General features: G+C 38.7%; 1 protein-coding gene across 1 annotated transcript; it reads left to right on the forward strand.

Moving 5' to 3' along the window:
- Window positions 1-3,345: 3,345 nt before the first annotated feature.
- Window positions 3,346-12,323, forward strand: LOC111911158 (uncharacterized mitochondrial protein AtMg00810-like). The gene is made up of 2 exons (XM_023906950.2): window positions 3,346-4,205; window positions 12,224-12,323. Exons 1-2 carry the CDS (start codon window positions 3,346-3,348, stop codon window positions 12,321-12,323), a joined length of 960 nt encoding a protein of 319 aa, XP_023762718.2.
- The last annotated feature ends 623 nt before the right edge of the window (window positions 12,324-12,946 follow it).

Here is a 12,946-nt window from a genome sequence, read left to right on the forward strand (position 1 = left end):
ATTGCTTGGTTTGATTTTTGTGCATGGGTTTTGAGATTGCAAGCGATTAGGGAATTCTTGACTTGTTTAGTCTACTACTTTGGGTGATTTGTCCAACTCGATCCACGAGGCGTAGTATAGCAAGGCGTATCATGGTGGTTAAGTGGAAGACCGAGCTCTTGCTGTTCTTGACTAGTTTGGTCACTTCTTGTTCTACTTTTAGTTAATGGTGCAAAGAAAACAAAGGAAATAGTTTAACAGGTCCCGAAAGTTTTTGTTTTCACAAACCACCTCTTGCATGCAAGGGATTTAATCAACAATTATAGCTTGATTTCGACGAAGACGAGTGATCGTGATATCCTTTTTAGTTATTTTGGTTTGCTATTTTTTTTAGTTATTTTAGTGAGTTTTTATTTTTATTTTTATTTTTAGTTTGTTTAAATTTTTGTTTTCCATGTTGATGCTCTTTGGTTGTTTAGATTTCTGCAGAATTTTCGCCCTTAGGAAACTGGCAGTAAGTTCAGCAGCTAGGTCCGACTGTTGGTAGAGAGAGCAGTATGAGAGTTGAAGATTATAGTCGAGACCCACAATTTGTCATAAGTGTGGGGTTCATATTTATTTCGTGAGCGATCGTTTTGAAGCTTGGCATTTTTACGATGTTTTGACTCTTATGATATGGATGAGCAGTTCCCATACTATCGAGTTTTATTTCGATGCGAGGAAGAAGTATCGTCCCGGCTGCCACGACATGGTTGACACTTTCCTATGTTGTGGGGGGAGATTTTCATCGCGAATAGAGGATGTCATTCTTGACGAGACGACGTGGTCGACACTTTCCCACATTTTCGAAGATGGCGGTCTTGATTTTATTTTCGGCAAATTCATAGGCAGCAGTTCCAGTTTTCAGTCTTTCGGCGATATTCAGAGCAGCTTGTAGCAGCCCCATTCGATCTCGCCACAACTACCCAGGGGAGTCTGTTCCTTTTTCTCCCTTTTTATGTTCTTAATTTGTTTTAGCATACAATGAGGGCATTGTATGAAATAAGTGTGGGGTAGGGGGTCGGTAAAAGTAAATTAAAATTATAAGAAAAAATAAAATAATAGTTAGGAAATTGCTAAATTTAGGAAATTTAAAATTTTAAAAACTTGAAATAATAGTTTAATTTAGAAAAATCTAGTGATAATTTAAATTTTGCTAATATTGTATGAGATGATCCGATGAGAACTCAAATGTTTAGTTGAGCCAATATACGTTATAGTGCATTTGTGGCCTCCCTTATTTTAGTGAAATCATGGAACAAAAACATAACCCCGCTTGGTTTGAGGGATGCAATATGTTTAGCAGCCTAAACCTGAAATGTATCCAGGAAAATTATTATCATTAACCAATAAAGGTTGAGGTTGAGCGCCTCTGCTTAAGCATGTAGGGATTTGAGTGAAAGAAAAAAAAAAGTGAGTTACATGTGAAAACACAAGAGAGAATTACGAAAAAGTGAAAAAGTTTGAAGAATTTCGGAGCAAATAGAGTGAAGATCAAAAGATCAAAATTCCAGGAAATCCAAAAAGTTGAAGATACCAGAAATCAATTCAAATAAGGTGGTGAATTCAAAGAAATCAAAGATCAAATTGTTAAGGAAATGAAGAATTCAAATAAAGCTCCATAATGGTATCGGAAAATTGTAATTCTAGATTATGTATGCTTAGGTTGCTCAACTAAAAATACCTTGAGGTTAGGAGGTTTTCTGCGGATGGATTCGGAGGGTTGCATAAAATGAGCATTGTTCAGAAAAAGTGGGCAAGTGTTTATGAAGATTGTGAGTATTTAAAGTATGGGGGGTACTTAGGAAAATATTAGACACAAATGTACGCGTTGAGGTCTTGGCATAATGGCTGAGTTTTAAATGGATTGTTTAGTGCAATATTGGTAAAATAAAAGTACATTTGCTTGGGGGCAAGCAAAGGCTAAGTGTGGGGTATTTTGATATGTGTATTTTTATATATATTTTTATGCACTTTATCTTAATATTTTGGCCTTATTTATTCTATTTTAGAACTAAAAAGTACTCATAATACTTTAAATTATGTTTTGTAGCTATTTGTTGTCGATAAAGCACAAAAGAAAAGACTGAAGTGGAAACCGGGCTTAGAAGCTAAAAGAAAGAAAAGAATGCTGAGGTAGCGAGTACCCCCCCGCGTACCTTAAGGTTATGCCCCGTGTACACCTTTGCACCGGATAGACTTGATCGCGTGATTATCTTGAGTACGCGCTGCGTAATACTAAGTACGCCCAACGTACTTAGGTCGGCCACAAAGACTATAAATGTCGATTTTTAGCTAACCAGGAAGGAGGATACGACTTCTAACCTAATTTAGTCGACAATTAACTTCTGTTAAGCCGTTTTGAGGGTCTAGAAGGCGGCCGGAAGGCCGTTAAGCTAACGGGAGCGGAGATCGGAAGGATTGGAGAGCGGATACATGTCGGTAATCATATGGTCTGCTGACGTGACCATGTTTAGCATTCCATTGTGGTACTTTTCTATATTTAGTTTCTGATTTGGGTGTAAAAACCTTTTACCTTGTGTTTATGATTGAATGAAGCTTTGATTATTAGACTAATTGCTATATTAAATAGTTTATTTGTGTTTAATTTATCTTGCCAAGCTTGTTGAAAGATCCTCATGTGTTAATGATGATTATTTTCTGTTAATTGTTAGGTGAATTGAGTTGCTTGAACATCTGCTCGATTGCTTGTCTCTTATGATTTTTGATGTCCATCGAGATTATAAGACTAGAAATAACGAATGTGAAACTAGGATTAATTTGAGAATATGTAAGTTAATGTGTGAGTCTTGTTTGATGACCATCAACAAGAGGTTAATTAAATGTTTAAATTAACTATATTTACAAGTCTTGCTTGATACGAACTGAGCACTAGGAAGCATGTTAGTTTAATCAATTGATCACTGTTTGAATTGACTTGTTTGCTAAAGGATTAGTTATAGTGAACATGAATCTAATCAATTTAGGAATCGGTGAACATGAATAAATGAATTTGTGTATGCAATTGTTTATGTTTTCAAGGTGGAATTTATCTAAACCAAAGTACCTAAAGAGATTTGTTTTCCTGTTAGTTTATCGAGGATGGTTAATTAATTCTTAGTTTGAGATTTATTAAATTATGTCTTTTATTCTTTTCGTGTGACCTATAATCAAATATATTAAATTAATCCATCGTTCCCTGTGATCGACACCCGACTTACCTAAGCTATACTGTAATCTGACTAGGTACACTGCCTATAAGTGCATAGATAGTCTAAGTTTGTTAGGTTATAAATATTAAAATTAGTGGGTACTTTTGTGCACATCATGGGGTTGCTGTCATATTACCTGGGAATTGAAGTATCACAAGAGTTGCGTGGAATAAGCTTAAAACAGGAGGGTTATGCAAGAAAACTATTGGAAAAGGCAGGCTTGCTAGATTGCAACCCAATAGAGACCCCAATGGAGAATAACCTGGAGCTCACCAAAGATGAGAGTGGAAAACCTGTGGATGCCACTGAATATAGAAGCATAGTGGGAGGGCTGAGATATTTGTGCCACACACGACCTGACATCTCCTATGTTGTTGGAGTTGTAAGTCGCTTCCTAGAAAGGCCCACCGAACAACACAATCAGGCAGTGAAAAGAATCCTAAGGTACATAAAGGGAACCCTTAACCTTGGTTTGGTGTACACACGAAGCAAAGAAAAGAAGCACATAATTGCATACTCTGATAGCAATCATGCAAGGGATGTGAATGATAGGCGAAGCACAAGTGGCATGGTATTTTACTTGAACAAAAATCTGGTGACATGGAGCTCTCAAAAGCAACAGTGTGTTGCACTTTCTTCATGCGAGGCAGAATTCATGGCTGCAAACTTGGCAACATGCCAAGGCATATGGGTCCGGAGACTTGTTCAAGAAATAACAGGTGAAAAGTTGGGTCCAGTAACGATACTCATTGATAACAAGTCCACACTCGAATTGGTCAAACATCCGGTCTTCCATGGACGTAGCAAACATATAGACACACGCTTTCACTTCATTAGAAACTGCATTGAATGTGGAGATGTCATTGCTAAGTTTGTTGCAAGTATGGAACAGCAAGCTGATATTCTCACCAAGCCACTAGCAAAGAACAAGTTCAAGGAGATGAGGAACATGCTTGGAATGAAGTGTTGGATAAGGTATCTAAGTCCATAACTATTTCGGGCTTGTACTTGACCCGACCCGGCATGGTCCATTTGGGTTGCATGGCACCATGCAATTGGTTAGACTAAATGAGAGAAATAACACTTGGAGATTATTAATATATTATAAGTTCTAATATATTAATAATATTATTTGATTAGTTTGATCAAGAATTAATTTGGAATTAATTAAGTGATCAAAGGTTAACTAATTAAATATATGGGCTCATCCATATCTTGTATAGTGGGCTAAGAGGCTCCATGGATTATCAAGTTGGGTTCTACCCATAGGATGCTCCATGGATGCTCCATGGGAGTTACAAACCCATGGGTCATGAAAATGAAGAGTCATGACACATTAGGGTTTACATGGTGTAACCCTAGATGTGTCAACACTATAAAAGGATCCCATTCTCCACCAAAATCGGCACTACTAAGAAACAAGAGGGCTTGGCCGATTTTTGAGAAGTGTGTGTTATCTCAAGAGTCTTTCCAAGAGCATTTGGTGTTGTGTGAAGCATTTGAGGCATCACACTTGGGGTGCTAGGCTCACAAGGTTTTAAGGAATACAAGCAACAACAAGGTAAGTTATTCTATCTATGCTTTAAGTTAAAATTGTTCCCCATGTATGCTAGATAGGAATATAACCTTGGAATTCAACTTTGCATGATAATTAGACAAACATAGATCCAAGGTTATTAGGGTTGCATGTACACTTAGGAAGTGTTAGAATGCTCAAAACCCATCAGTGGTATCAGAGACTAGGCTTGTTTGTTTGTTATTTGTGCTTAAAAGTTGAAGAAAGTCGAAAATCTTGCTGTCTGACTGATGGACTCGGCGAGTCCATGGGGAGGACTCGACGAGTTCATGTGTATCTTCAACCTACTCGGCGAGTAGGTTTATGCACTCGGCGAGTAGGGTCGACAGAGTGCAGAATTTCGACTTGTGTTGCTGGAAATGGATTAGAATCATTACCCTAAAATGTTTTGGTACTTGAAAACTTATTTTAGAAGGTGTAATGTCTTTTCTAACACATTTACAACAACAAAGTATCAAAATTACAAAGATTAAATGTGATTTTGATTCTTGAAAGTGTTCATATTCATGTTCTTGTTCTTATGATGTTTAGATGATCATAGGAATTATTTGTAACCTATGTGGTAGATTAATTCATGATCATAATGTGTTTTAATGGAGTCCATAACTTGTCCTCAAGTTATGGAAAACCAAAAGTCCCTTGGATTAAAAAAACCATTAAAAGAACACAAGAGTTAGAAAAATGAAAAGTCCTCATTTTATTACTCTATTAAACTCATAAGTTACAAGAAATGAAAAGTTTTGAAAGATTACAAAACTTGCCCTCAAGTTTTGGAACAAGTAAAGTTAAGTTAAAACTTTAGTTCCAACCCCTAGAATTTTAAAAGTTAAAATTCAACCCTTATACTTATATTATTATGATTTAATAATTATATATATATGTATAAGAACAAAGTCGTCTTACCGCTAGTACGCCTCATTCACGAAGCCGGTCTATAAGGTGGGTATAAGGTTGTTGCCTATAAAATGGTGACTTAATGGGTGTCCACTCTCACCCACCGCTTGCTTGATCGGTGGAGGGTCGTTAGCCGAACGGGTAAGACAAGGACTTATTAATTCTCATTCAAAGTATGATGAATATGATAAAGTAACTAAATGTTTATTAAATTCCCAATCTTAGTTACTTTAGGAAAAATGTGAATAAGGTGCTATTCCATGAAATTACACTTTACACTTTGATTAAGTCGTTGGTGGAGCGTGTGTGGTTAACCGGCACACTAACATGGACTTAACAAGGTAGGTAAAGGGTGACTTAGGGTTTATTATAGTATCGATGGAGCGTGTGTGGTTAACCGGCACATCGATTGAGTGATAAACTTTAAGGGTACCAAGTGATTTGCATGGTTACTTCACACCTCGTTTTGTGATCCTCGGTATCCCAGTCACAAAACCTGGAGGGCACACTCGAGATTGAAACATGCCTTTGAAAAGTTCATTGAATCTCAAAGAATCTAGGAATTTCTAAGAACCATTCAAAAACCTAAGATATTGCGGTTTTCGTGGTGGAAATTGGTGAATCGTCATTCACCTACCTTTCAAATATGATATAGCTTAGATTACGGCATACCTCTTCTAAGTTATATTATATTGTGATTGGATCCTAGCCTTAATATTACATTTGGGTGTTTGCTAAGGACTCTCCTATATCTAAACTAATCTTGTCCTCCTTCCTTCAGATGTCTTTCAACAATGCTTCTGGCTCTAATCCTAATGGCTCCTTTTCCCTTATGAACTTGTGTGGGAAAGTCACCTTTGATGGATCCAACTTCAATGAGTGGATCAGAAACATCAGGATGATTACCCGCTACGAGGACAAAGAGTATGTCCTTGACAAGGAGCTTAAGGAGATTAATGAGTCCACTGCAACTCCTCAGGAGATCGCTGAATTTCGGGCACATGAAAGGGATGCTACAAAAGTGGCTTGCATCATGACGGCCACGATGACAGCGGAACTCCAAAAGTCTTATGAGGATTTCTACCCTTATGACATGCACCAAGATTTGATGGAAAGATACCATCAAAGTGCAAGACAAGAGAGGTATGAAATCATCTGCTCCATGATAACAACCATGATGAAGGACGGGGAATCCGTCACGAGCCACATGCAGAAAATGCAAAGATATGTGGATCGTTTGCTGAAGCTTAATGTGAACTTCCCGGAGGATCTTGCAATAGATATTATTTTGCATTCCTTACCATCGTGCTATGATCAATTCCGCATGACATATCACATGAACAAGGAAGAAGTCACCCTCAGCAAACTTCAGGGACTTCTCAAGACCGCAGAAACAGGTCTTAAGGGGAAGTCGGTTGCTATCACTTCTACTCAAAACTCTACTCCGGTTGTGGCAATCGGGAAGAATCGAGGGAGGAAGAGAAAGAGCTCTTCTAAGGGTACCAAGGCTCGGACCCTTGATGGCTCTTCTTCAAGTGGAACCAAGAAAGGTTTCGTTACTCCTTCTTCTGACCCAAAAGAGGCTGAATGCTTCTATTGCCATGAAAAAGCTCATTGGAAGCGGAACTGCCCAAAATACCAGCAAGATGTGAAGGATGGGAAAGTTAAACCCAACCATGCAGGTATTTACACTATCATTTCTAATAACTCACCCCATTCTAATTCTTGGGTCCTTGATACCGGTTGTGGTATTCACATTTGTTGTGACTTGCAGGGACTAAGAAGAAGTGAGGATGTGGAGCAAGGAAGGATAAACTTGATCATGGGGAATAGGAAAGCTATACCTGTTACCAAGATTGGAGTTTATACTTTATCGCTAAGTAGTGGGTTTAGTTTAGATTTGAATAAGTGTTGTTATTCGCCAGGAATGGCAAGAAATATTATTTCCTTTCATGCTTTGTACAAACAAGGGTTTACCTTTTCATTTAATAATGAAGTTGGTTCTATAGATGTGTTCTATAATAATGTCTTTTATTTTAAAGCATTACCTTGTGATGGTGTGTATGAAGCTGTATCTGTTATAGATAACTTGGGAAATAATGTTTTGTGTATTGATTCTACTAATAATAACTTGGATAAAGCATCTTTATGGCATTGTCGTCTTGGACATATAAGCAAGAAACGCATAGGCCAACTCCAAAAGGATGGAGTCTTGGAGTCGTTTGACCTAAAGTCAGATGATAGTTGCGAATCATGCTTACTTGGAAAAATGACAAAGTCACCCTTCACAGGTTCGTGTGAGAGGGGTGAAGGTTTGTTGGACCTTATACACACGGATGTGTGTGGACCATTCAAACATGCCACAAGGGATGCTAATCGTTATTATTTGACTTTTACTGATGATTATAATAGATATGGATATGTCTACTTGATCAAGCATAAGTCAGAGACTTTCGAGAGGTTTAAGGAATTTAAACAGGAAGTCGAGAATCAATTGGGCAGGAACATTAAGATGCTTCGATCCGATCGTGGTGGTGAGTATCTTAGTTCAGAGTTCCTCGACTATCTAAGGGAATGTGGGATAGTCTCACAATTGACACCTCCCAGGACACCACAGTTGAATGGTGTGGCTGAGAGGCGTAATCGAACCTTGTTAGATATGGTTCGTTCCATGATGAGTCGAGCTACGCTACCAATCTCATTCTGGGGGTATGCCTTAGAGACTGCCGCCCATATCCTTAATCTAGTCCCTACAAAGAAAGTTGCCAAAACTCCTCACGAGATGTGGACTGGTAAAGTACCTAAACTAGACCACATCAAGATTTGGGGTTGCGAGGCTTTCGTGAGACGCGAGACTCATGATAAGCTCGAACCTCGAAGCGAGAGGTGTATTTTCATCGGCTACCCACAGCATTCCTTTGGTTACCTCTTCTACAGACCTAGTGACAATGTGGTCTTTGTAGCAAGAAGAAGAGTCTTTCGAGAAAGAGAGTTTATAAGCCAAGGAGACAGTGGGAGGCAAATTGATCTTGAAGAAATTCAAGAGTCAAGCGGTGAAGGAACTTCAAACTCTAGCCCTCAACTTGAGGAGGAAACTCCTGTTGAGCCAATTGACAAATCTGTACCTCTGAGACGTTCCACGAGAGTTAGGAGTACACCTGAGCATTACTATGGATTCCATATTACTGCAGAAGGTGAGACACTTATTAGTGATGAAACACTAGTAAGTCAAGATGACCCTAACAGCTACGAGGAAGCCATGGCAGGCCCCGAGTCTGCTAAATGGAAAGAGGCTATGGATAGCGAGATACAATCCATGTATGACAATCAAGTTTGGAACTTGGTTGAGAATGTACCAGGTCGTAAGACAGTAGGGTGCAAATGGGTCTTCAAGAAGAAGACCGACATGGATGGTAAAGTACACACTTATAAGGCTAGACTGGTTGCGAAGGGCTTCTCTCAAATTCCTGGAGTGGACTATGATGAGACCTTTTCTCCAGTAGCCAAGATTAAGTCTATTCGGGTTCTGTTAGCCATAGCTGCGTTTCATGATTATGAAATATGGCAGATGGATGTCAAAACCGCTTTCCTTAATGGGAAGCTGGCTGAAGATGTTTACATGAGTCAGCCAGAGGGTTTTGTCAGCAACGAGTACCCTAATAGAGTGTGTAAGCTTGAGAAATCCATTTATGGATTGAAGCAAGCACCTCGCAGATGGAATCTTTGCTTTGATGAAAAGGTCAAGGAATTTGGCTTTTCTAGGAGTGAAGATGAATCTTGTGTGTATGTCAAGGCTAGTGGGAGTATAGTTAGCTTCTTGGTATTGTATGTGGATGACATACTACTCATAGGAAACGACATTCCAACCCTGCAGGAAGTAAAGTCCTGGCTTGGGAAGTGTTTCGCTATGAAGGACCTTGGTGAAGCTGCCTATATTCTAGGGATAAGAATCTTGAGAGATCGGAGTAAAAGACTAATTGGACTTAGTCAGAGTACCTACTTGGATAAAGTGCTGAAGCGATTCAGCATGCAGGATTCCAAGAAAGGAGAGTTACCCATCCAGAGTAACACCAGATTGAGTAAGACACAAAGCCCTAGCACTGAGGCTGAGATAGCAGAAATGAGTCGAATACCTTACGCTTCGGCTGTAGGATCGATCATGTATGCTATGACGTGTACTCGACCCGATGTAGCTTTTGCCTTGAGCATGGTTAGCAGGTATCAGGCGAACCCTGGCAAGGCACACTGGACTGCGGTAAAGAATATCCTCAAGTACCTACGGAGGACTAAGGACTGGGTCCTTACCCTCGGTGGGAGTGATGACTTGAGAGTTGTTGGGTATAGTGATGCTAGTTTCCAGACTGATAGGGATAATTTCCGCTCTCAGTCGGGCTGGGTCTTTACCCTAAACGGAGGAGCAATTTCTTGGAAGAGTTCCAAGCAAGAGACAGTGGCAGATTCTACTTGTGAATCAGAGTATATTGCAGCTAGTGAAGCAGCAAAGGAGGCGATATGGCTGAAGAACTTCATTGGAGACCTTGGAGTTGTACCAGCTATTAAAGAGCCAATGGAAATTTTCTGTGATAGTGAAAGTGCTGTTGCCTTAGCCAAGGAACCAAGGGATCATGGGAGATCCAGACACATCGACAGAAAATACCATTTCATTAGACATCGGATCGAAGAAGGACTCCTCGTGGCAAAGAGGGTATCATCGGATGAGAACCCAGCAGATCCCCTCACGAAGGGACTGAGTAGGGTTAAGCATCTCCAGCATGCTCGGAGCATAGGGCTGAAGGATGATATAAGTTTTAGTAGTTAGATAACCCAGAAATTTGTAAAGTGTAATTGACATTTGATGATGAATAAAAAGTGTTTTATTTATGAGTAAAGTGTTGCTATCTCTTGTCAATCGTTTACTATATTTCTTTTGCATGTTTTGACTTCCAGAATAATTTTGTTTGGTATAACATATTATTCAAACCTCCACAGTCGGTCATATGTCGGAAGTAGGTATGAATCAAGACTGTCATGATGGGTTGTAGAGGTCTAAGGTGTTGGACAAGGCTACAACAATCATGAGTGCTCATAAGTTCTGAGCATTGGACTCAACCCACGCTCACTGGAATCACTTCATGGAATTCTATCTCGAGTGATCGTGAGACGGTAATATCATATAAGTCTTCAAACCTAGAGATATGATTTGTTACTTACAAGTTGGTTATGCATTGACTGTACGAAACCGCATTGGTAACTCGATGTTATAAAACGTACTTTTGTGTGTAATTCAATAAGTGGTAGAACAAACATATGAGTCGAAGTTTATCTGTTCCTTCTTGGATTAGAAGCTGATATCTGGGCCCCTCGATGATTTTGTTTTGACCCATGTACCGGGCCCGGTCAGAACTAAGTTGATGTGTTCAATTAAGTTCTATGTCAAACAAATCGGAAATCGGGAAACAAATGCTGGACAAGAAGTAAGACATTGTTCCATGTGTTTGTCCGGCTGATATCTAGAACGGAGGATTATATGATCACTTATCTTAAATGGCATACTATCATCTTCTCAGTTCCGAGAGACCTTGAAAGAGCTACGATTTCCGGTCGGTTCCTGAAGTACTAGAGATATAGTTATTAGACTTATCCAAGTGGGAGACTGTTGGATAAGGTGTCTAAGTCCATAACTATTTCGGGCTTGTACTTGACCCGACCCGGCATGGTCCATTTGGGTTGCATGGCACCATGCAATTGGTTAGACTAAATGAGAGAAATAACACTTGGAGATTATTAATATATTATAAGTTCTAATATATTAATAATATTATTTGATTAGTTTGATCAAGAATTAATTTGGAATTAATTAAGTGATCAAAGGTTAACTAATTAAATATATGGGCTCATCCATATCTTGTATAGTGGGCTAAGAGGCTCCATGGATTATCAAGTTGGGTTCTACCCATAGGATGCTCCATGGATGCTCCATGGGAGTTACAAACCCATGGGTCATGAAAATGAAGAGTCATGACACATTAGGGTTTACATGGTGTAACCCTAGATGTGTCAACACTATAAAAGGATCCCATTCTCCACCAAAATCGGCACTACTAAGAAACAAGAGGGCTTGGCCGATTTTTGAGAAGTGTGTGTTATCTCAAGAGTCTTTCCAAGAGCATTTGGTGTTGTGTGAAGCATTTGAGGCATCACACTTGGGGTGCTAGGCTCACAAGGTTTTAAGGAATACAAGCAACAACAAGGTAAGTTATTCTATCTATGCTTTAAGTTAAAATTGTTCCCCATGTATGCTAGATAGGAATATAACCTTGGAATTCAACTTTGCATGATAATTAGACAAACATAGATCCAAGGTTATTAGGGTTGCATGTACACTTAGGAAGTGTTAGAATGCTCAAAACCCATCATGAAGAGCATCTAGCATTCTGGATTAGGGGGAATTTTTTGGTGTAATCCAAAAAGTTTGGGGACCATTTATGTTTATTTCATTTGTGTTTGTTTCAGTTTTTCGTAGGAAGCTGTCAAAAGGCCATGTTGGCCATTTTCCCGTTTCTTTAGGAAGTAGTAATCAAGTGGTTTCATGTTTCCACATTTCTAGCTTATTAGTAGCTTAAATAGCATGTATCGTTCCAGTTTTTACAGATAAGACAATCAGAAAATTGCCTCAAAATTACTCTCCATCTTTGCTTTGTTTTGCTGTGTAAAGAACAGGGCCTGCAACAATATTTATCATACATAACTTATGTATAGAAAGTAGAAACACAAACATAAGTTTACAACTTCGATATATCTCTTATGTATTTATCTGATGATTTGAGTATTTTGTTGATGTAGGAGTTCTTAGGCACCTTTTCCTGCAGCAGGATCATCGGTTGTATAGATATTGGTTGAAATTACGTTATTACCCTCTTCAGACACAAGTATTACAAAATCAATATCATTGATTATGTAACACTATATGAATGATTTATCAATATTTTTAGAGTAATATTACATTTCTGGTCCATGAGTGTAGCAGTTTTTTCCTTTTTTTGGTACTTAGTAAAACTTAATATAAAACCTTGACACAAATCGTCTTTCTTTATGCTGAAAATGTATAAAACTGCTGTTAATGCTCAATCTTAATCTTGCATGTCCAGATGATATGTATCACTCTTCTGCACAAAGACAGATAATAAATTTCTTTATAATCAGTTCTGGGTATGTTCCGTTTCTATTATTCTTTTTAAATTTGAAT

This window comes from Lactuca sativa, chromosome 8, assembly GCF_002870075.4.
Source record: "Lactuca sativa cultivar Salinas chromosome 8, Lsat_Salinas_v11, whole genome shotgun sequence".
In the NCBI taxonomy this organism is placed as follows: domain Eukaryota; kingdom Viridiplantae; phylum Streptophyta; class Magnoliopsida; order Asterales; family Asteraceae; genus Lactuca; species Lactuca sativa.

Excerpts from the sequence above, each read along its gene's own strand:
- LOC111911158 (XM_023906950.2), top strand. The coding sequence starts at position 3,346 with ATGGGGTTGCTGTCATATTACCTGGGAATTGAAGTATCACAAGAGTTG. Across the intron at positions 4,206-12,223 it reads GGAATGAAGTGTTGGATAAG|GAAGCTGTCAAAAGGCCATG; the intron begins GTATCTAAGTCC and ends AGTTTTTCGTAG.